Source organism: Ovis canadensis, chromosome 21 (assembly GCF_042477335.2).
Source record: "Ovis canadensis isolate MfBH-ARS-UI-01 breed Bighorn chromosome 21, ARS-UI_OviCan_v2, whole genome shotgun sequence".
In the NCBI taxonomy this organism is placed as follows: domain Eukaryota; kingdom Metazoa; phylum Chordata; class Mammalia; order Artiodactyla; family Bovidae; genus Ovis; species Ovis canadensis.
Window position 1 is genome coordinate 59,781,145 of NC_091265.1, and position 23,217 is coordinate 59,804,361.

At 51.2% G+C, this 23,217-nt stretch overlaps 1 protein-coding gene and 1 long non-coding RNA gene across 2 annotated transcripts in view; one reads left to right on the forward strand and one right to left on the reverse strand.

Moving 5' to 3' along the window:
- LOC138427146 (uncharacterized) overlaps positions 1 to 10,763 on the reverse strand; it is a 29,944-nt gene extending 19,181 nt beyond the window's left edge. Inside the window, exon 1 of the long non-coding RNA XR_011251924.1 lies at positions 10,644 to 10,763. This is a non-coding gene — a long non-coding RNA (uncharacterized lncRNA). The remainder of the gene's footprint in view (positions 1 to 10,643) is intronic.
- Positions 9,873 to 16,247, forward strand: CDC42EP2 (CDC42 effector protein 2). Its single transcript, XM_069566449.1, has 2 exons — positions 9,873 to 10,468; positions 14,842 to 16,247. Exon 2 carries the CDS (start codon positions 15,109 to 15,111, stop codon positions 15,739 to 15,741), a length of 633 nt encoding a protein of 210 aa, XP_069422550.1. The 5' UTR covers positions 9,873 to 10,468; positions 14,842 to 15,108; the 3' UTR covers positions 15,742 to 16,247.
- Positions 16,248 to 23,217: the final 6,970 nt, after the last annotated feature.

A 23,217-nucleotide genomic window follows, 5' to 3' on the forward strand; every position in this document is an offset into this window, starting at 1 on the left:
CTGGTGGTCTGGTGGTTAAGACTTTGGCTTCCACTGCAAAGGGGTGCGGGTTCAATCCCTGGTAGGGGAGCTAAGATCCCACATGGTGCACACCCAAAAAAAACAAAACATAAAACAGAAACATCCTGTAACAAGTTCAGTGAAGATTTTTCAAATGATCCACATCAAAAAAAAAAAAAAAGGTCTTTAAAAACAACAAGAAAAGAATATTTCCAATCACAGTGGTTTTCCTCTGGGGCTGGGGATTGAAGAAGCAGGATCAGGAGCAGGAGGTCTCAGGGAATTAGTCATGTCCATTCTCACATCCTGTTTAAAATCTTTTGCCATGTGCATGAATTTTTTTTAAAAGAAAGAAAATAATGTGTATGTATATATATGTGTGTGCATGCTAAGTCGCTTCAGTAGTGTCTGACTGTGTGACCCTATGATCCGTAGGCCTGCCAGGCTTCTCAGCCCATGGGATTCTCCAGGCAAGAACACTAGAGTGGATTGCCATGCCCTCCTCCAGGGGATCTTCCCGACCCAGGGATCGAATCCGAGTCTCATGTCTCCTGCACTGGCAGGTGGGTTCTTTACCACTAGCACCACATGGGAAGCCCCATATAGATATACATACAACTCTCTCGCCCTTCAGCTCTGTAAACCTGTCCCCTGAGGGCAAAGACTTTGTCCTGTCCCTGTAGAGTGCCTGGGACACGGTCGACCCACAAGAGATACCCACCGAAGGAATGCAGGGTCATAACACGTCCTCACTTCCATCCACAGAAACAGATTCCTAGAGAGAAGGACGCAGCATTGTGCCACTCTGGGCCTCAGCCCGTCAATTTCCACACCCGCTCCTGTTCAGACGCCTGCCATGCCGCCAGCTCCTGTTGGGATCTCGTCTCACCATCGAGCTGCAGACCTCAACCAAAAAGAACCCTTGCTCCACCTGGAGTTTCCACTCCAAGGTAGACACTGCAAGCCAGCAAGCACTAGCACAAATCCTAAGCAGAAAACCCAAGCAAGCCACATGGGAGGAGGCACCGGGGACGGGCTGAGCAGCTGTGCCTCACGCAGAGGTGGCCGGCGCCAGGCCCTTTGGCCTCCTAGACCCGCGTCTCCTGTTTGCCCCCTGTCTGCTGCCTCCAGTGCCCTGCCCTTCATTCATTCATTCATTCATTCATTCACATTCACGGGCATCCACTCTGGGGAGACAACCGTGGTTACAGTGCAGTGTGGGGGCGGGGGTGGTGGACATGAATCGATGACGAAGGCACAAAGAGAACAATGGTCCAGAGTTTCTCCGAGGCAATGTGACATCAACTGGGCTTGACCCCATGGCTGAGAGCTGCAGAATAAAGGAGATGGCCCAGAGAAAGGAGAAGTCATGCAAGGCGCCTGCGCCTGGAGCCTGGGTGTGTGCAGGACGGGTCCAGAGCAGAGGGAGCCAAGAAGTGGCTTGGGGTTAGAGGCGAGCAGGGGCACTGCCCAGGGTCTGTGGCCACCAAAGCATGTGAGCAGGGGTGTGTGGCCATCAGCTAGGTGTTTTGCATCAGTCATGACGTGGGATGGAGAGTGGGCAGGGAGCCGCTGGGATCCTCCACTGCCTTTGATGACTCACCTGTCCTCCCTTCCTACCCTGCCCCCTCGTATCAACCAAGTCATCACCCTGGACTGGCCTGACCCCTCCTTCTTCTTCCTACCTGGCCCCCGTAGCCCATCTATCACCAAATTCCAATCTTTCGACCTCATTATCTCCAGCGCCAGCTTTTACACCATAGCTTAGAGACAAGTTCTGTTTCTCCTCTGAACCAGCTGTCCCCAAAATGGCTCCTGCCTCCAAACAGGCCTCTTGCCCTACGCTCGTCTCTGAATCGACCCTCCGAAGCATACTTCTCAGTCAGTTCATGGAAAAGGAAAGAAGACTGTGAAAAATGGCCAACCTCATTTATCATAAGAGAAATGTAGGTTAAAACCATACCAAGGCTTCCCTGGTGTCTCAAATGGTAAAGAATCTGCCTGCTATGAGATCCAGGTTCGATTCCTGGGTTGGGAAGATTCCCCTGTAAAAGGAAATGGCAACCCATTCCAGTATTCTCCCTGGAGAATTCCATAAACAGAGGAGCCTGGCATGCTGCAGTCCATGGGGTCGCAAAGAGTTGGACACGACTGAGCGACAAACACTTCTGCTTTCGCTTTTCAAACTTCCCTTGTCTTTAGTTAGTGTTTGCCAATCACGGTGACAACAATAAAAAAGATTGGGACTTCCCTGGTGGTCCCGTGGCTAAGAGTCGGCACTCCCAAAGCAGGGGGCCCAGATTCAATTCCTGGTCAGGGAATTAGATCTCACAGGCCACAACTAAAGATCCCGAATGCTTCATCTAAGACCTGGCACAGGCAAATAAACAAATACAAATTTTAAAAATAATAAAAAAAGCTGAGAACCTGGTACCAATGAAGCTTGAGGAGAAACAGGCCCTGTGGTCCATGTGGGGACCCTGGACCTGGTAGATCCCCTGAGAAGGACAAGTGGACACAGCTGACCAAATGACAACTGCGAGTGTCCTGTGACACTCGTGTGCCTGCGTGCCAAGTTGCTTCAGTCATGCCAACTCTTTGTGACCCCATAGGCTGTAGCCCACCAGGATCCTCTGTCAAGAATACTGGAATGGGTTGCCATTTCCTCCTCCAGGGGATCTTCCAGACCCAAGGATCAAACCCACGTCTCTTACGTCTCCTGCATTAGCAGGTGAACTCTTTACCACTAGCACCACCTGGGAAGCATATGACTCTTGAGTTCTTATGAACTTACTCTGCAGCTGTGCTCACATGTGTATAAAACAGCGTCTATACAAGATGATACACTGCAGCGCCGCTTGTCACAGAAAGTCCTGGGGACAAGCTAAACGCCTATCAGCTGAGACCATTATGAGCTGAAAGCCCATGTCTGGAGCAGAGGGAGCAGAGAAGTAGCTTGAGACTGGAGAGGCCATAGTTTAGGTAAATTATGGGGCACCCCATGTGGAATACTATGCAGCTGTGAGAAAATTACACTGAGGACATATTCTATGAGCAGATATGAAGTGGTCATGAGTATAGTGTTAACTGAAAAAAGGAAGGTGCAGGACAATGTGAATAGTAGGGGTTTAAAAAAAATGCAGCTTCCCACAGCCCCTGCAAATTCTCCCCCACCACCCCCGGCAATGGGGCCTCTCCTCTCCCTGCTCCCACCATGGCCTGCTGTAATTTGGGGCTCTCCTTGTCTAAATACTGCCATTTGTGTAAAAAAAAAAAAAAGGGCTTCCCTTGTGGCTCAGCTGGTAAAGAACTCGCCTGCAATGCAGGAGACCCTGCTTTGATCCCTGGGTTGGGAAGATCCCCTGGAGAAGGGAAGGGCTACCCACTCCACTATTCTGGCCTGGAGAATTCCATGGACTGTAGAGTCCACGGGGTTGCAAAGAGTCAGACACAACTGAGCGACTTTCACTTGCGTAAAAAAACAGATGAGAGAGGCCTTGCTTGTGCAGAGTGTCTCTAGAAGTGTTTACGAGAAAGAGCACTGGTTGTCCGTGGGGAGGAGAACTGGTGCCTGGAAAACAAGAGTGAGAGGGAGACGTTTTGCCCCTTGTGATTTCTAAATTGTGAACCGAATGAAAGCGCCACCATGTAAAAAAAAAAGTAATTTCAACGAAAAAATGCAATTCTGGTCATAATTGCACTCACACAGATCCTTGATTCTCATTCAGCAGCTAGCACGAGCTATTGTCTGTTTTTAATTATTCTTCTTTTTGGCTGTGCTGGGTCTTCGTTGCTATGAGGGGGTTTCCTCTAGTTGCAGTAAGCGTGGGCGACTCTTCACTGCAGTGCGAGGGCTTCTCACTACGGCGGCTTCTCTTGTTGCAGAGCGGCTCCGGGGCTCCAGGGTTCAGCCGTTGCGGCACACGGGCTGAGCTGCTCGGCAGCATGTGGAATCTTCCCAGACCAGGGATCAAACCCATGTCTACTGCATTGGCAGGCAGATTCTTATCCGCTGCACAACCGAAGAAGTCCTGCTTTTAACTATTCTTTAATAGGCAAGATTCTTGGTGGGAAGTGACAGAAACCCAATTCCAACTGGACTAAACAAAAGTCATTAAGTTGTTGGTTCATATAATGGATGCCTGCTTCAGGCAAGACTGGATCCAGGAGCACAAGCCATGTCATCAAAAGTCATTCTCTTGGCTCTGTTTTTCTCTGTGCTGGCTTTATTCTCAGATAGGCTCTTCCCTCAGAGTGGCAGAGCTGGCTGCTGGGGGCCCTGAGTTGACGTCTTGCCATTTGTCGCCCTATCAATCACAGGCTGAAGCTCATTGCTCATATATGGTGGTGAAAGTCGCTCAGTCGTGTCCGACTCTTTGGACCCCATGGACTATATAGTTCATGGAATTCTCCAGGCCAGAATACTGGAGTGGATTGCCATGCCCTCTTCCAAGGGATCTTCCCAACCCAGGGATCAAACCCAGGTCTCCCGAATTGCCTGCAGATTCTTCACCATCTGAGCCACCAGGGAAGCCCTTGCTGATATATGCCTATCCCTAAACCATCCCCATCACTCAGATTGGGTAGACCAGGGTCTCAGACCCACTTTTAGAGCTTGGCAGTGGGGTCAATCATACTAGAGGCTCTGGAAAATTGATGGGTGGTCCCCAGAATAAGAAGGATGGGAGGTGGGCAAGGCAAATGGTGCCCTCTACCCTCTTGGTCTTTCCCCCTCTTCTATGCCACGGTCTGCTAGACATCTCTTGTTTCCTGATCACACCATGCGTCTGCAGGCACTCCTTCTGGCCTCTGCTTTTGCCCTTGCCTGCTCCCCCTGAAATACCTTTTCCATTCTCCAACTGGCAAATTCCTACTTATCCATTAATATCCTGCTCGAATATCACCTCTTCCTTGAAGCCTTCCTGGCTCTTCCACCCGCTTCCCCGCCACTAGCAGAACAAACCCGTCTTACTGCTGTTCTTTTCAGTTCTTCTTTCAACCCATTTCCTAGGTGGCATTAGTGGTAAACAGACTGGCTGCCAATGCAGGAGACTTAAGGGATGTGAGTTCAACCCCTGGGACAGGAAGATCCCCTGGAGGAGGGCATGGCAACCCACCCCAGTATTCTTGCCTGGAAAACCCCATGAACAGAGGAGACGGGAGGGCTAGAGTCCATAAGGTCGCAAAGAGTCAGACACAACTGAAGCGACTTATTAATATTATGCATGCAATCCATTGTCGCTGACTGGGCCTCATCCATGCCGCCTGGAAGAAAAGAGATAAATCAGAGCTGGCCTCTTCTTTCAAGGATCTCCATTATGGCACAGAATTGGTCATTTGTTTTACCCGGGGTATCTGTTTTCTGAGGGCTGGAACCAGCCTTGGCCATCTGTGTCTTCTCCAGTTGGCACAGCCCTAGGCACAAGGTAGATATCACTGAGTTTTCAAAATGAATAATGACAAAGTGTCTCGAAAGGGTGGGAAGTGTTGAACACAACCTCTGCTAACTCTGTGTTGCCCAGACCAAAAGACGGCCATGTGGCTCAGAGGTTCCCAAGGAAGTGCCTGGACTGGTCCCTTCTAGGACAGGGCTGTCACGACTCTGGAAACCCCCTTGGCCCTGGGCCTGGGACCAAAAATCCAGACCCACAGAGAAGTCCCCGAGTCGTGCCCTACCACCCAGTTCCCACGGAGGGGACCAAGGCAGAGGCAGGAGCTGGAGGCACGCTGGGGGCACTCTGGGGGAGCTCTCATCTGGAGTCCCAGCCTCCGTCGGGTCAGAGTTCCCTAAAGGCGGGTGAGAATCGAGGAGGGCAGGGCTGGAGTTGGCAGGAGCCCAGGGGAGGAAGGAAACAAGAAACAATCAAGGAAAAATCCATCCCAGTCCGGGGGTTGGCTCAGGCCATAGGGCCCTGCAGGCTGACCTCAGGCCGCCACGGAGGAGGCTTCCTAGGGGCGGATGCAGCCTGTCCCACTCCCTGCCTCCAGTAGCAGGAGATGGGGGTGGGGGGAGCTGAGGCCCTTTCAGGGACCTTGTCTCCTCTCTCTGCCCCCTTGATGTCCCTTCCCCTGTGATGCCCTGTCCCCAGACCTGTCCTCAGACTCCTGGTCCCCCTCGTTCCACCTGCCTCCCTAGGTCCCCAGTGGGAGGGGCCGAGGAGAGCTGGCTCCAGCCTGGGAGTCTTACCCTCCGGCTCGGTTCCTCCATCATTCTCCCCAGATGACCTTGGAGAAGGGGGCCTCCAACTCTATCCCCCAGGGCCCTCAGGGGCTGGGGCTGCTGACACTGGCGATTTCCAGGAAGAAGATGCCGGGAGGGGAAGGAAGGGCTGAGTCAGTCCCTGTGTGGCGATTACAGGTCCTTGGGTGGGGGAAGCAGCTGTGGGGTTGAGGGGCAGGGTTATGGCGCCCGGGCCTAGCTCAGGATCAAGGCGAGGCTCCAAGCTGAGGGGAAGGGACTTGAATGACCCATTGGGGCATTTCTCCCTCCAGGCTTCCTCACCTCACGCCTCCCCTGAACGTCCCTCAGGGTCCTACCCCTCAGGCCCTAGGCTGTCCGGGACCCCTTCCGGCAAGACCAGTCCAGGCCCTGAACAGGAGGCACTTGGCCTGAGTGTCCACTGGGTCAGAAACGCAGAACACCTCGATGCTCCGTTGGCCCAGGGTCCCAGCCTCGTCACCCGTACTCAGGCCTTTACACATGGCCTGAGACGTTGCATAAAAAAAAACAATTCTAGTCAATGAAATCCTGTATTATAAATGCTCATTAACTGCAGGGCTACCATGGCAACACGGGGCGTGTCTGCAAGGATCCTGTCCATTCAGCAGAGCTGAGAGCAGCCAGCAGCAGGCTCCCCAGGGACTCTGCAAGCCCCGGCCAAGCAACACAGCTGCTTCTGTGAATGGGGAGAATGGACCGCCTACCTGAGTGCTTGCAAAGCGCAGAACCCAGTGCCAGGCACAGAGTGGGCCTTGGATGTGGGCTTTGCAGGGGCCGGAACTCCATTTGATAACAAGGGAAGTAGGAACCGTCCAGGGAGCCAGCTCTGGGTGGAACAGTGTCACATCCAGGTGGGCTTAGAACAGCCCCAGAGCGCAGGTGGCACTTCCTGTGGCTTTGGGCCCTGCTTGGAAGCCCTGACCGCACAGCCAGGCTGGGCAGATGACTGACTGCAGAGGGAAGGGCCCAGGATTGGGTCAGGCTTGGGGGACAAATCATCGCCCAAGTGCTCTGCCATCCCCAGTGCTTTCCAGTTGCCCTCCCCCATACACCAGAACTTCTCCAAAGAGCCCCGGAGTTGCTTCCTGGCTTTGAGTGGCCTTGGATAAGGGTCTTTGCCTCTCCAAGCTTTAGTCCCTGTAATTTTGTTTTGTCACCAGCCCTGAATGGAGCTCCTGACCTTTCCCAAGTCCCTTCCCCCAACGGAGGATGCTCACTGATGGGCAGAGTGGGGGCCGCGTCTCAGCCTTATTCCCACAGGCTCAGAGGAGTCATTAACAGAGTCAGCTATTCATCATTAGACTTATTCCAAGTCAGGTGGCAAGGCCATCCACCATCCCCCAAAGCTCCAGTTATAATGTTTCTACGAAACTCCTGCCTGCAGGGACTGTGTGTTCCATCAACAAAACAAGCGCAAATCCCTTATCTTGTTTGGGACTTATGGAACTCCACTTTTACAGGCAAGGAGGCTCAGAAAGGGATTGCCCTTTCTTGTGGCCACAGAGCAAGCCGGCAGCACAGCCAGCTCAGAACCTGGGTCTGTGGCTCAGAGACAGTGCTCAGGGCTGGGCATCGAGCTGTCCCCCCAACCTGGTTGCTTTGTAGGAATGAGGGGATGGCAGGGGTGACAACGGCTGGGAGGGAAGCTTGAGCAGGGAGGAGGACCCAGAGCCAGCAGGTCTTGCCCTTTCAGGCTAAGTAGATCACTGTCAGTGCCCCGAGTTTCCGTTTTCACTTTTATAAAGGGGGATAGTGATGCTAGCTCTGTCCATCTCACTGGCTGTCAGAGGATTTGAGGAGCTCAAGGGCAAAAGGCACTGGGCAAGGAGCATAGGCCGGCCTAGGTGAGTTGGTGGCTGACAAAGCCTGGGTGGTAGGAATGGGGAAGGTACAATACTTACCCACCCACACCACAACTTGGCCTAGGGCCCCCTTCCTCCACTGTCCAGGTCTCAGCTTTCCTCTGAGCCACTAGGCCAGTCCTGGCAGAATCCACCTAACTGATGCTCCTTGGGGAGTTGAAGGAGCGGCCAGGAAGGCTCTAGATTAAAAGTTGAAACTTCCCTGCATTTGTTTTCTATTGCTACTGTAGCAAATCACCACCAACATGGGGGCTTTGTTGTTCAGTCGCTCAGTCCTGTCCAACTCTTTGGGACTCCATGGACTGCAGCATGCCGGCCTCCCTATCCTTCACCAACTTCCAGAGCTTGCTCAAACTCATATCCATTGAACTGCTGATGCCATCCAACCATCTCACTCTCTGTCATCCCCTTCTCCTCCTGCCTTCAATCTTTCCCAGCATCAGGGTCTTTTTCAATGAATCGGCTCTTCACATCGGGTGGCCAAAGTACTGGAGCTTCAGCTTCAGCATCAGTCCTTCCAATGAATATTCAGTACCAATTTCCTTTAGGATTGACTGGTTTGATCTCCTTGCAGTCCAAGGGACTCTCAAGAGTCTTGTCCAGCACCACAGTTCAAAGGTACCAATTCTTCGGTGCTCAGCCTTTTTTTATTGTCCAGCTCTCACATCCATAAGCTGGAGGCTTAAAACAACACAAATTTATAAACTTCCAGTCCCATTGATGAGAAGTTCCAACATGGGTCTAAAATCAAGCTCAGTGGGCTGTGTTTCTTCTGGATGCTCGAGGGGACGACCCGCTTCCTTGTTTTTTTCCAGCTTCTAGAGGCTGGCCTGCTTGTGGCCCCTTCCTCCATCTTCCTAAGCAGCAACACAGAGTTTCTGCATCATCACATCTCTTTTTCTGACGCTCCAGTCTCCCTCTTCCACTTTAAGAACCATCAATCATTATTGTGCTGGACCCACCCAGATAATTCCGATAATCTCTCTGGTTTTTTGTTTTGTTTTTTAAAAGCACAACACAATTTTTAAAAACTCATTTATTTGTCTGTGTTGGGTCTTTCTTGCCTCATGTGGGCTCTTTTGTTGCAGCACAAGGGCTCTCTAGTTGGGGGTGCACCGGTTTAGTTTCTCTGCTGCACATGGGATCTTAGTTCCCTACCCAGGGGTAGAACCCATGCCCCTTGCATTGCAGGGTGGCTTCTTAACCACTGGACTACCAGGGAAGTCCCAATCTCTCTGTTTTAAAGTCAGTTGATTAGCAACTCTAATTCCACTGGCAAACTTAATTGTTCTTTGCCATGTAACAAAATACATTCACAGGTTGCCCCTCTTTAGGGGGAGCCATTACTCTGCCTACTGGATTCTGCTTCTCCCCATCCTTCCCTCCCTCCCGGCTTAGCGGACCTTCACCTCCACCCTCAGCATCCTTCCCTCCTTCAGGATGCCTTCCTGACCCCCCTCTCCTCGAGTCCCTCCCACATTTACAGAATGGAAGATTTTATCATCTTGGTCATATTGTACTGTCACAGCTCTCAGGTCCCCTTACCTCATTACCATCCACCCTTTGCAGGGTATGCCTTTCAGTAAATGTTTCTTCTACTGAATGAATGAATGCACCCACCAACCAACCAATCAATAATCCTCGTGGTCACCATCATTGGTGAGCCCCAGGACCTCACCCTGCAGCCGCTCAAGCCCCACCCAATCTTGTAAAGAGTCTGAGTACCAGTGCCACCCCCGCCCCGGAAGCCACCTAGCCTGAAGATAAATACGGTAAATACGGGCGTGGCCGGGTCACTCATCCCGCGCACACCCCCAAAGCCTTCCTTTCTAGGAGACGGCAAACTTTTGAAAGCTCTCGGAAGTCTGTAATGTATTGACGTAAGCGCCTCCGAGGCCTCATTCATTTCCTCAGCAGTCACTAAATACTTTTATGCCAGTGCCCTCCAGGGAGGGAACCCTCCGGGGACGCTTCTCTTCTGAATTCTAAAGAATTCGGTCTTCCGGCTACCTCCCCCCTCGGCCCTCGTAGAACCGAGAGTTTTGGCTCTGACGGACATAGCCGGAGTCCGCGGAGTCCAGCTCCATTACCCGACGCGGCCCGGCCCGCAGCCTCCCGAGCTCGGACTGGACCCCCGGGTCCCCGCGGCTGCCGGACCTCTACGCTGCGCCTGGGAAGAGGGAGCCGAAGCGGGCCCGCGAGTGGGGCGAGGCTGTGGGTGTGGCCTAGATGGGGCGGCCCCGGCATTGGCTCTACGGGCAGGGGGCGGGGCCTCAGGGGCCACGGTCTTCCCTGTAAGTTCGCAGCTCAGGTCTATCCCACCGCCGCGCGGTCCAGCTCCTGCGCTTTCGCCTCTCTCGGGTCAGCCGCCTAAAGGCGTGTCAAGGTGAGTTCAGGCCCGACTCTGCAGCCAGACCGCGGCTCCTGGGGCGGGGCGGGGTGAGGCGGGGGGTGTCCCTTTAGAGGCCCATCCTTAAGGCGCCTCATCCTTGATCGCGCCTCGGGCCCCAACTCATCTCTACGTAGGTCCTTTCTGCCGTGAGATGCACGGCATTTCTCACCCGCGCCTCGGTCCCGGCGGCCACGCCCGCGTTCCCCTCGGCCTGCTGGGCGCCGCGCATCCCGAACCCAAATTCCTGGTCCAGTCCTCCATGCTGCGCCGGGCCCCCCGCCCCACCCCCGGGACCCGGGAGTGCCCTCCTGCCTTTCAGCGCTCTCGCCTGGACCCGGGGTCGTATTTTTAGTAGACGGTGAGGTGTCCTCCTATCTTTAGCCGTGGCCGCGAGTGTCCTGAAACGGATCCGGACTGGGCTGGGCTGCGCTCGAATAGAGGGCGGGGAGGGGGTCGGCCCCGGAACCGGAGCTGGGGCTGAGTAGCAGGACCCGCCGGAGCCACGGGGCGGGGGCCGCACGCCCGAACTCTGGCCCTGCGCCGAGCGGACACTCGGACATCGCCTAGGCCGGAAAGCACAGGGGAGGCTCCTCCCTGAGCTTGGATAACCGGGCAGGGTCCCCGATCGCTCCCTCTTCCCCCTATTGTCTGGTTGTGAGCCCAGAATCCTCCAAGGGAAGAAAATCCTGCAGACAGTCCGCACCCGGTACGCGAACGTGCGTGCGTCTCCTTGGGAGGCGCCCGCCTAGAACTGTAGATTCGCTCGAGACCCCGGTGCGTGCAGGACCCCTCCGGGACAAGGAGCGGTAGAGGGAGAGCGCGCGCCACCTGGTGGCCACGGAACCGAGCGCTGCTCTGCACAGGGAAGTTGGGAGACCCCGCGGCCAGCGAGGGCGCCTGTACTGGAGGACCCCTCCGCCCAGGGGCTGCTCTTTTTCGGTCTTGTCTGGAGCACTGTCCCCGGAGAACCAGAATGCTTGAGGAAGTCCCTATAGCTATTTGTTGAATAAATGTCAAGGCTGACAGTGACCCGCTAACCCCCTCCTACATCCACACTCTCTCTGACTTCCAGTAACTCCCTGGTAATGGCCTTGTTGTCATCCCATTTCATGGATGAGGAAGGTGAGGACCAGAGAGAAAAGATGTTTTCCAGGTAGAAATGGGTTCAAGGTTGGGGGCCTACCTTTGGATCATCCCTGGTGGGGAGTGGCCTAGTATTCCTTGTGAGGAGGGGCCTCTGCCTCCAAGAAGTCATTTTCTCTGAAGGAGGCCCCGGGCTCTTTCCAGAGCAGGCCCACAGAGCTGGGATGGCTCCTATCTACTCCTTCCAAAGCGGCAGGGTGCAGCACAGCCCAGCCCAGCCCCTAGAGCCTTGTCCTGATGGACAGCTCATTCTCATATATCTGGACACTTGCACATTGAGAGATGGAAGCAGCCAAGAGGTAGGACTTAAATGGAGGAGGCTTGGGGGACCTGGCAACCCTAGCCCAGGTGGATCCATTTCCCTCTTGCTCCCCAGGCAGTGCACATATTTTGGCATGGCCCATTGTATCAGAGCCACTGGACTCAGCTGGGTAGCCGTGCCCACTCTTCCTCTTACTAGCTGGGTTATCTGGGCAGAGTTGCTTGATGTCTCTGAGATTCAGCTTCTGCCTCTGTAAAGGCCAGTGATGACACTGTGTTGTGCCTCGGAGGTTAAATTGGAAACCATGCAAGCCTAGCTGGAGCGTGGGGTCTTGGAGTTGCCAAATCTGAATATTTGGGGCTTGATGGTTGCAGTTCCCAGCTCTCCCCTGGTGGTTGACACTGGCCCAACCCTCCCCCCGCAGCCTCAGTTCTCCTCACATCTGGAATTGGGTGGATACATCTGGCTCAGAGCTCGAGAGCTGTCAGGGACGCCGGATCTGTTGTGGAAACACTCAGGCTGTCTTGGCGGCCCTGTATGATGGAGGGTGGGAGGAGAGGGGAGGTCTGGCCCAAGTTCTGGGCAGATCCCACCAGTTGGCCTCCTTCTCCATGAGTGAAAAGGAAGGAAAACTATCCCAGGATTTCTCGCCTGCCAAGGGGACAGATAGGATATATGTCAGCATGCCTCCAGACCTGGCATGGTGGGCACAGATAAATGTCTTTTAGGTAAATGAGTGATGGGAGTCCAGGACCTCAGAGCACGTCCTGCCTCCCTCCCCTGCCCCCCCAGCTCCTTCCAAGCTTAGCTGGAATTCTGCCACTGGAGAGTCATTCCTTTGTTTCCTGTTAAGCTGCAGGTGCTCTGGGAGGGGCAAGATGTCCGGTCTCTGGCTCAGCACCACTGACCCGAGCTGTCCGGTCCTGGGGTGGGGTTTCCTGAGTAAGGGCCTGGCTGGGGGGAGGGCTGTAGTTGGGATTCTGCCTCTCCTGCATCCTCCTTCCTCCTTCCTGCTCCCTCCTGCCAGCCCCCTCCTTCTTCTTTCACCCTGCTCCTGAGGCTGAATGCTGCAGAGGGGACTTCCCTGGTGGTCCAGTGGCTAAGACTCCGTGCTCCCAATACAAGCATCCTGGGTTCAATCCCTGGTCAGGGAACTAGAAGATCCCATGTGCCACAAGTAAGAGTTTGCTTACTGTAACTAAAGACCCTAGTGCAACAATTAAGACCCGACACAGTCAGATAAATTTAAAAAAAAAAAAGAAGAAGAATGGAGCAGAGGAACTGGCAGAGGCTTCTTGACCCTTCCCCAGCGATTTCCCACCTGCTCAGCCCCTCCTGGCCCCAGGAGGGTGGGCTCACGTGGTCACCCATTGGGCGACTTTGGACAAGTTTCTTTGCCTTTCGTGCTGATTCTACACATCAGGCCAGTCCCCTGCTGCGGGAACTAGAGGCAGTGCTTGTTCCACTTCCTTTTTCTGTTAAACCTGTATGACATCCCTCCAGAGTGTATTTATTTTTTCCACCTTCAAAATATCTGTGTTTATTCTGACTACATGAATAATATGTGCTCATAAATAATACATGCTTCTTATTAAGCATTTGAGCTTATAGAAGTATGAGCAACAAAGGGGAAGTCATCTGAAATTCTACCATGTTGAGAGAACTACCATCAACATTTGGCAACCATCCTTTCATAGTTAGCTTATGTATATCATTTTTTAGTAAAGAGACCAGATATTAAATATAATTTTTATTGAGGGCAACTTTTCCTCCCATGTCACAGACCCCACACTCCATCCCTGCTTCTCCCTGCATCTAGGTAGCCCTTATGCCAACCTAGTGCCAGCCTTCTATATTATTGCCTGCTCCAACATAAGATATAATCCTATGCAGACCTGTATGTGTAGGTACACATACATGCATGTATGGGGAGTGGGGAGCGGAACTGCTTTCAGCAAATGGAATCTTCTAGACTACATTTTTGCATTTTGCTTCTCTCATTTTGCAATGCCTTATGGGAATCTCTCCAAAATGTCTGATAGCTCTAATTTTATTTATTTATTTGGCCATGTCATGTGGCTTGCAGGATCTTAGTTCCCCAACCAGGGACTGAACCTGGACCCACAGCAGTGACTGCAAGTCCTAACCACTGGACCACTATGAAGTTCCGAGTGCTCTAATTTTAAATGGGAATGAAAGGAGAGCCTTTGTGATGACTGAATGAGATGGGTTTGCAAAGAACCCAACAAAATCCCAGGCACGGAGCAGGGCCTTCACTCCCCAAGTATTTATATCCCCCACTCCCTCCTCCCCTTAGCTGCTGGGACAGAAAGGAGGGGCAGAAACTACAGCAGACTCAGTTCCTGCCCATAAGGAACTCCTAACTGGGAGGAGGAGAAAAGGGAAGCTCTGAGCAGGCATCTCCCTTCCAGGTGGGATGTGATTGGGCCAAACCGGTGTTCTTTTGGCTTGGTGGGCTGAACACCTGCTGTGCATCCAGTCCTGGGCCCAGCCTAGGTGGGTGAGACAGAGGTCACAAGACCTCCATCCTCGGTCAAGTCAGGAGCTGAGACAAATCTGAGACAAGTGCCCCCGTCTGCCCCCCACGCCCCCAACCCTGATGACTTGGCACTGGTCCCGTCTGGGGCACAGTTGAGTGCAGATGATGAAGATGAGCAGAGCTGCGGACTCAGCAGGAGACCAGAACCAGGGCTGTGTATGTGACTTCAGGCCTGCCACTCAGGGTCCCCACTCATGGAGGGAGGGGCTTGGCGCTGGGATCCAGCCCTTGGGGCCGCAGTAAGTCTGTGGAGGAACACAGGAGCTCTCCAGGAGGGCTCCCCACAAGAGTAGGCCCTGGGTAGGCTCCTGGGGCTCCTGAAGGGCACCTGGAAACGAGACAGGCGCCTCTGCTTTTGTCCTTCCATCTCTTACTCATATCCTTCGTGTTTCATCTCCTCAGCCCGGACCGGAAAGAATCGAGGACAAGCCCAGAGAGCATTGCTGCCTGCCTGCTTCCGGTTTTCAGAAGCGTCTCCAGCCTTCTCGGGAGAAAGTGATTTTGGCTATCTCGACCCTCTGACTTCGCTGATCGTTTCTTAGCCCTTTGGCAAGTGTTTGCTGTCTGGACACCTCGCTCTGGCTGTTTGTGGTGGACAGGGGTGAAAGGAGACAGCGGAGGGCGCGGTCCTGCGAGTGGCCGGTCCCGGTCCCCGGGGGTGAGGTCGCGATGTCCACCAAGGTGCCCATCTATCTGAAGCGCGGCAGCCGCAAGGGCAAGAAGGAGAAGCTGCGAGACCTGCTGTCCTCGGACATGATCAGCCCGCCGCTGGGAGACTTTCGCCACACTATCCACATTGGCAGCGGAGGCGGCAACGACACGTTCGGTGACATCTCCTTCCTGCAGGGCAAGTTCCACCTCCTGCCGGGGACGGCGGTGGACGAGACCCAGGAGGATGGCGGCTTCGAAATGCCCTTCCAGTTCAAGCGCACGGCCACGCTGTGCGGGCGGGAGCTCCCGGACGGGCCGTCCCCTCTGCTCAAGAATGCCATCTCCCTGCCGGTCATCGGCGGGCCTCAGGCCCTCACCCTGCCCGCTGCCCAGGCCCCCCCCAAGCCCCCTCGCCTGCACCTGGAGACCCCGCAGCCCTCCCCGCAGGAGGCGGGGACTGTGGACGTGTGGAGGATCCCAGAGGCTGGCACCGCCCACAGCGGGCTGACCCCCGAGTCCGGGGTGGAGGAGCCCTTCCTGTCCCACGCCAGCTCCCTGCTGTCCCTGCACGTGGACCTGGGGCCTTCTATCCTGGACGACGTCCTCCAGATCATGGACCAAGACCTGGGCCACCTGCAGATCCCCACATAGGACCCGAGAGCAGCTAGTGGGGTGAATGCCACAGAGGCAGGGGGTAGACACCAACCCTGGTCTAGGACTTGGGGTCCCCGGGTCCCTCCTGTGTGGTTGCTGGCCAGCGACTTCTCACTTTGAGCCTTTGTCTCCCTCTCTCCCACCCTCTCCGCGTGGACAGAGTGGCTCTTTGCTTCCCCCTAAGCCCCACAAGGACACATGCTGATGTCAGCCGGAAGCACCCCGGGCGTCACGGGCCACCTGGACCCCCACTGCCAAATGCTCCTCAGATCCCTCGGACGAAGGCTCTGCTGAAATGGACTCCACATTTCACCCACCTCTAACTCAGCCTCGATGACACCCTGATGGGAGGGGGGCCAGGGAAGAGGCGGGGCACAGCCAGCTGGACCTTTGGCTCCATGCTGTGGATTGGGAACGTGCCGTCAGTGACCGCTGTCCCTCCGCCCCAGCCCTCCCACATGACCAGGGGATTCTAGTTGCAATAAAACTTGCTGCTGCTGGGACCTGTGCTCCCGGTACTCTGTTCTGGGCCCCTCCTCAAGACAGGCCAGGCTCTGGGAGCTGTGGGCTCACTCACTCCAGGCCCAGAGGGCTTTATATGGTGGGATGGGGTGGGGGAAAGGCCTGCCTTCTGGAAGAAACTGTATGGCATTCTGAACCCCTAGTGAGAAGCCGGAAGGAACCAAGTGCCAATTGGGGATATTCCGACATTGATTGGGGTGTCTGAGAGCTAGCTGGAGTAGGCCAGGCACTGGGCCTGGGAGACTGAGGTCTAGCAAGAGAGGCCCAAGAGCCAAGGATTAAACACAGGCCTAGTGCAAGGGACCAACAGCTTCTCTGGCGTCAGAGGCCTGAGGGAGCATGCAGAAGGACAGGCTAGACCTGGCGCTGGGAGGGATCCGACTGTGTTCCTCAGTGGACCCATCTCATCAGTGCTGCTTGTTGGTCTACAGTGCATCCCATGTGCTCCAGGGGCTGGGACATGACCCCGTGCCCTCCTGGAGCTCGCAGTCTAGTGGGGGGAGGGATAGCAAATCTGTAATCGAGTGCATTTTCAATCGTGTTGAACACTGTGAAGAAGACACCAAGATCATGAATGCCTGGGGCAGGGTGAGGTGGTGTCAGGATTCTGAGCCAAACCTGAGGGCGGACGGGATTATGCACCTTCTTGAACAAAGGCACTGAGGCACCTGAGTGAATGAGGATCCAAAGCTTGGCCAAAAGGGCCTAGGTCTCTGAGTCCAACCTAGCCTTGTTGAGAGTCAGTTTTCCCATCTCTAAAATGGGAGTCAGTGACACCTGCCTTGCAGGGTTGCTGAGAAAATCAGGGATAACATTTATTTGCAGATAGCAGGTATTCAAACATGGTTATGATGTGTGACTTAAAGGAACCCAGGGTTCAGGAAAGAGGACTGTGAAGCTGGAAAAATAGTTTCAGAGTCAGTTTAGAACAGTTCTACTTGCAAGACTGAGCTGAGGCCGTGGGAGCCGCTGAAAGAGTTTTAAGGAGAGATACCTGGTCAGACCCAGGTTTTAGAAGGGTCACTACAGGGGCTGAGATGGATCACAGATTAGAGAGGAAAAAGCTGTTGCAGGAAGAGAATTGGCCCCAAGTGGGGACTGAGAGGGTGGGGCTTGGTGTCTGGAGGCACGTGCTGGCCTCAGTGACCCCCCCTCTTCCACTCTGCTGGTTGTCTTCCATCCTTTTGACCCTACAAATCTGACTCCCACCTCACCTCCAGGCTTTCCTGCTTCTAGGCCAAGATTTCATACTAGAGGCAGAGGCAGAATTGGAGCAGGGGACATTTTTCTTGGCCATGCTACCTTTTTATTTTTCAGTGATTTTTTAAAAAACTGTGGTAAAACATATATAACATGCAATTTACCATTTCAACCATTTTTAAGCATATGGTTGAGTGGCATTAAATACTTTCAGATTATTCTGCAACCATCACCTCTATCCATTTCCAGAATTTTTTTCATCTTCCCAAAGTGAAACTCCATACCCATTAAACACCAACTTCCATCCCCTAACCCCAGCCACTGGCAACCACCTTTCTACTTTCTCTTCGTGACCTTGACTTCTCCAGGGACCTGACACAAAAGGAGTCACATGTTATTTGTCTTTTTTGTGATTGCCTTATTTCACTTAGCATGACAACTTCAAGGTTTATCCATGCTGTACCAGGCACTGAAATTTCATTCTTTTAAAAGGCTGAATAATATTCCATTGGGCTTTCCACATGGCACTAGTGGTAAAGAACCCACATGCTAACGCAAGAGAATTAAGAGACACAGATTCAACCCCTAGGTCAGGAAGATCTCCTGGAGAGGGAAATGGCAACCCACTCCAGTATTCTTGCCTGGGAAATCTCATGGACAGAGGAACCTGGTGGGCTACAGTCCATGGGTCATAAACAGTCAGACACCACTTAGCGACTTAGCACCCAATATTCCATTGTCTGTGTATTCCACGTTTTGTTTATCCATTCATCCAATCAATGGACACCTGGGTTGCTTCTACCCTTTGGCAATTGTGAATAATGCTTCTATGAGCGTGGGTGTACATATATCTGAGTCTCTGCCTTCACTTCTTTATGTGTATGGAAGTGAGATTGCTGAACCCTATCATTACTCTATATTTAATTTCTTAAGGAAGAGCCATTTTCCAGTGGAGCTGTACCATTTTACATTCCCACCACCAAGCTTTTTGTTTTTAATCTGAAATTTTGGCCATCATTTAGAGAATAGGAGTTGCAGTATCTGTAGTGGGATTTTGAACCCAGGTCTGTGAGGCCCCAAAGCCCGTACTTGATTGCAACCCTCTACTCCCACTGGTGTTCAGCTTCAGACCCTGGTAAGGTATGAAGGCAAAGGGTGGGGAGCTGAAGGCCAGCACCGTTTTGCCTGCAGGCTCCTTGTCAGTTTTTGGGTGATTTGGCCCCACCTGCCCCGGAGGGGAAGACAGGAAACACAACGCCTTCCTTATAGCTTCACCCAGCCAGAAAACAGCACATCACCTTGGACCTGCGATGAGGATAAAGTGGCCATGGAAGGCGGACCTTCTTGTCCTGGGTCCCCGGAAGTGCTCCCGACCTAGCAGGCACATTCAAAGGACTACCATGCCCGGGCGGAGAAAGGGAACTGGATGGGGAAACTGAAGCATCGGACTATCTAAACTTGGGACTAAGGTGGGCAGAGGTGGAGTGAAGCGTCTTCCCCCTTCAGCTTGTATAGAGCTGTACAAACTCCCTACAGATACCACTCCCACAAAGGAATACCCCTATATAGGAAGTGAAGTTGTTGGATGGCCAAAAAAAATATCCCACAGGAATTTCCTGGTTTCCCGATGGTTAGGACTAGTGATTTCACTGCTGTGGGCCTGGGTTCAATCCCTGGTTGAGGAACTAAGATCCTCCAAGCCACATGGTATGGCCAAAAAAAAGCAAATATCCCCACAGTCCACTGTTTTAAATAGCTGACATTCATGCATGTCCTCATTGGAGTATTTACTCTTAAAAATATTACATGTATTATTTTATATAGTCTATATATATCATCTCTGGTATAATATGTCTATCCCTGTCAAAAATACATTCACTCGGGACTTCTCTAGCGGTCCAGTGACTAAGACTCCGTGCTTCCAATGCAGGGAGCTCGGGTTCGATCCCTGGTGGAGAATCAGAGCCCATGTACCACAACTAAGAGTCTGCATGCTCCAACTAAAGATCCCACATGCTGCAACTAAGACCTGGGACAGCCAAATAAATATTAACTCATTAATTATTATAATAACAATTTTAAAAAGACATTCACTCATTTCCCAAAGGGAGACAACTCAAAATCTTGTAAAGGATCACATCTACTTTCGAGTCCAGGATGTTGAGATGATGTCCATTACCCCTGCAGTTCTTTACCAGCTCATCTCAATAGTTTGCAAACTATAAACTACACTGTAAAGTTAATCACCACTGTGTACAACAGTGGAGAAAAACAGAGAATGGGAGAATTAAAATATATACTTGACACAACAAGAAAAGTAATATATGTAGAAGCTATAGACTTTTCTACAACAAAGCTGTAGCTGGTATGAATAACCTCCCTTCTTTGCTACCCAGCTCCTGTTCCCTGTCTCCAGCCTGCATTTTGCCTGTTCAGGGTTCTTCACCAGGTTGACACATCCCAGACCTACTGTTTTCAAGAATCTGAGCACCTGGTGGATCTCCCTGTAGAGAACTAATATTTCCATTTCAAACCTACAGAAATACTGAAAGGCTAGTAGAAGGGGGCAACAGAGGATGAGATGGTTGGATGGCATCACCCAATCAATGGATATGAGTTTGAGCAAATTCTGGGAGATAGGAAAGGACAGGGAAGCCTGGCATGCTGCAGTCCATGGGGTCGCAAAGAGCTGGACATGGTGTAGCCACTGGACAACAGTAAGAATGTACACCCACATATCTGCATCTAGATCTGCCAATTATTACCATTTTTCCTAATTTGCTTTCTCTCTTGAATATAAAAACTTTCTTCCTGACCTTTTGAAAGTAAGTTACAGACATCACAACTTGTCAGTATCTTTTCTGTTAAGTCTTTCTTTAGCTTTCTTGGGCTTTATTTGGCATCTTCAATGTGTGAATTGGTGTGTTTCATCACTTTTGGAAAATTATTGATCATTTTCTCTTTAAATATTGCCTTTACACCTTTTCTTTCTCTTCACCCTCTGGGACTCCAATTAAATATATCTTAGATCTCTATATTTATCCTCTGTTTCTACTCTAATTCTGTATTTCCTGTCCATATGTCTTCCATGCTGTATTAAGGACAAGATAATATCTTCCTGCGTATCATACAGTTCAGTGGTCCCCAACCTCTGAGATCTAATGCCTAATGATCTGAGGTGGAGCTGATGTAAGAATAATGAAGTGCACAATAAATGTAATGCCCTTGAATCATCCTGAAACCATCCCACCCTCCTCCAGTCCATGGAAAACTTGTCTTCCATGAAATGGGTCCCTGGTAACAAAATGGTTGGGGACCACTCTGGTAGCACACTCGTTCTGTCTTCAGCTGTGTCTGATTTTCTTTTTAACCAATCTATTGTGTTCTTAATTTTGGTTATCGTATTTTTCAGTTGGAGGAGTTCAATGTGATTCTTTAAAAATTCTGTTGTGACACTTAACAGAAACTTGTTACCTGCAGATATTTTTACGCTTGTCTTTATCTTCTTTAAACTCAGTAAGCAGTGTTCTTTTATGTTTGGTATCAGATAATTCCAGCATCTGTAATCTCTAGGTCAATTTGTGCTTTCTATTGGGTGCAGTCAGTTCTTATGCAAGGTTTCTCATTTTTTTCTGTGCCTGGTTGTCTTTGACTAAGTGCTGGATATTGTATATGAAAAAGTACTTTTAAGACATAATTTAAGGCCTTGGATGACAGCATGTTCTTTCAAAAAGGATATTGCTTCATCCCAAACACGCTCACTATACTAGGTGAACAGAGGCATTATAAGGATCAGTTGCTCAGTCGTGTCCAACTCCTTGCGACCCCGTGAACTGCAGCATGCCAGGCCTCCCTGTCCATCACCAACTCTCGGAGTTCACTCAAACTCATGTCCATCGAGTTGGTGATGCCATCCAGCCATCTCATCCTCTGTCGTCCCCTTCTCCTCCTGCCCCCAATCCCTCCCAGCATCAGAGTCTTTTCCAATGGGTCAACTCTTCGCATGAGGTGGCCAAAATATTGGAGTTTCAGCTTTAGCATCATTCCTTCCAAAGAAATCCCAGGGTTGATCTCCTTTAGAATGGACTGGTTGGATCTCTTTGCAGTCCAAGGGACTCTCAAGAGTCTTCTCCAACACCATAGTTCAAAAGCATCAGTTCTTCGGCGCTCAGCTTTCTTCACAGTCTAACTCTCACATCCATACATGACCACAGGAAAAACCATAGCCTTGACTAGATGGACCTTAGTTGGCAAAGTAATGTCTCTGCTTTTCAATATGCTATCTAGGTTGGTCATAACTTTCCTTCCAAGGAGTAAGCGTCTTTTAATTTCATGGCTGCAATCACCATCTGCAATGATTTTGGAGCCCCCCAAAAATAAAGTCTGATACTGTTTCCACTGTTTCCCCATCTATTTCCCATGAAGTGATGGGACCAGACGCCATGATCTTCATTTTCTGAATGTTGAGCTTTATAAGGATGGATTCACTTTAATCCAAATTCAAGGCTTGAGTTCCCAGGACCACCAGTCCATTGATGTTGGGAGCACATCTTAAAGTATATATGTATTAGTAGTCGGGTATCTGACTTGGGGTATCTGACCTTGCGCAGGCTCTGAGTTTTGATTTTGACCCTCCCCACCAAAGACCACCAAATAAGAGCTCAGTTTCAGTTATATCTTCAAGATCAGTAAATGTCCCCAAGACAAAAACTGTCTTAATTCTGGGCTTACAGCTCTGGGTTTCAACTTTCTAAATGTCGGATCAGTAATTCTTCACTATATTATTAGCTTGTCAATGCTTTTAAGATTTTTTCTTTTTTAAGATTTTTTCCTCTTAAAAAGAGGAAAAATCTTTTTAATTTTCTATTTCTCCCTTTTTTATTTTCTATTCAGTAGAAAGGTTGGAATTAAATACCCAACCAGGAGGCCTGTCTCCCATTAACTACCTGAATGCAATATTAGAAAGATCTCCCGGGTTTTGTTTACATTTCTCTTTGTCCTCAACGGGTAACAGCAATCCTGCTTACCTTAAACCATTAGAATCAATCACCCCAGCCATCAATGATACTTCCTTTTTACTTTCTTGCCCAGTGACAGGCAGAACTCAAAACAGCCCATTGGCAATCTCAGATCCTATTAATAATTCAGAGAAATCATTATTGCGCCCCCTGGTGGAAGCCTTCCTCCCTTGTGTCCTAGAGACTCTGGATCAGCCAGAGCCCAGAGTGGCGAGAACAGAAAACAAACATTTTGCAAAATAACCATCAGCTGAGATTGCAAGAGGCTGCACCCCCACTTCCACTTCTTGGTTCCTGTCTGTAAGAAAAACACTATATGTATCAGTCACTGGTTCAGAGGATATAGAGGATCTACTGTTCAATGATGCAGCATTTCTTAAAAGAATCCTAACAGAAAGACTCCCTGATAGTCCAGTGGCTAAGACTACACTCCCAACGCAGAGGGGCCCAGGTTTAATCCCTGCTCAAGGAACTAGACCCCACATGCCTCAACAAAGTGTTCACATGTCACAACTAAAGATCCCACATGCTGCAACAAAGATCGGAGATCCTACGTGTGGCAATTCAGACCTAGCACAACCAAATAAATTAATAAAAGAAAGAAAAAATCCTAAAAGAATCAAAAGCCATTGGTACTGGGCTCATAAACTGCCTTTCCAATAACAGAGAACTAGGCTACTTATCATTACCTTATCAATAGCTTTTATTTAAAAACTTTAATGAGACATACCTA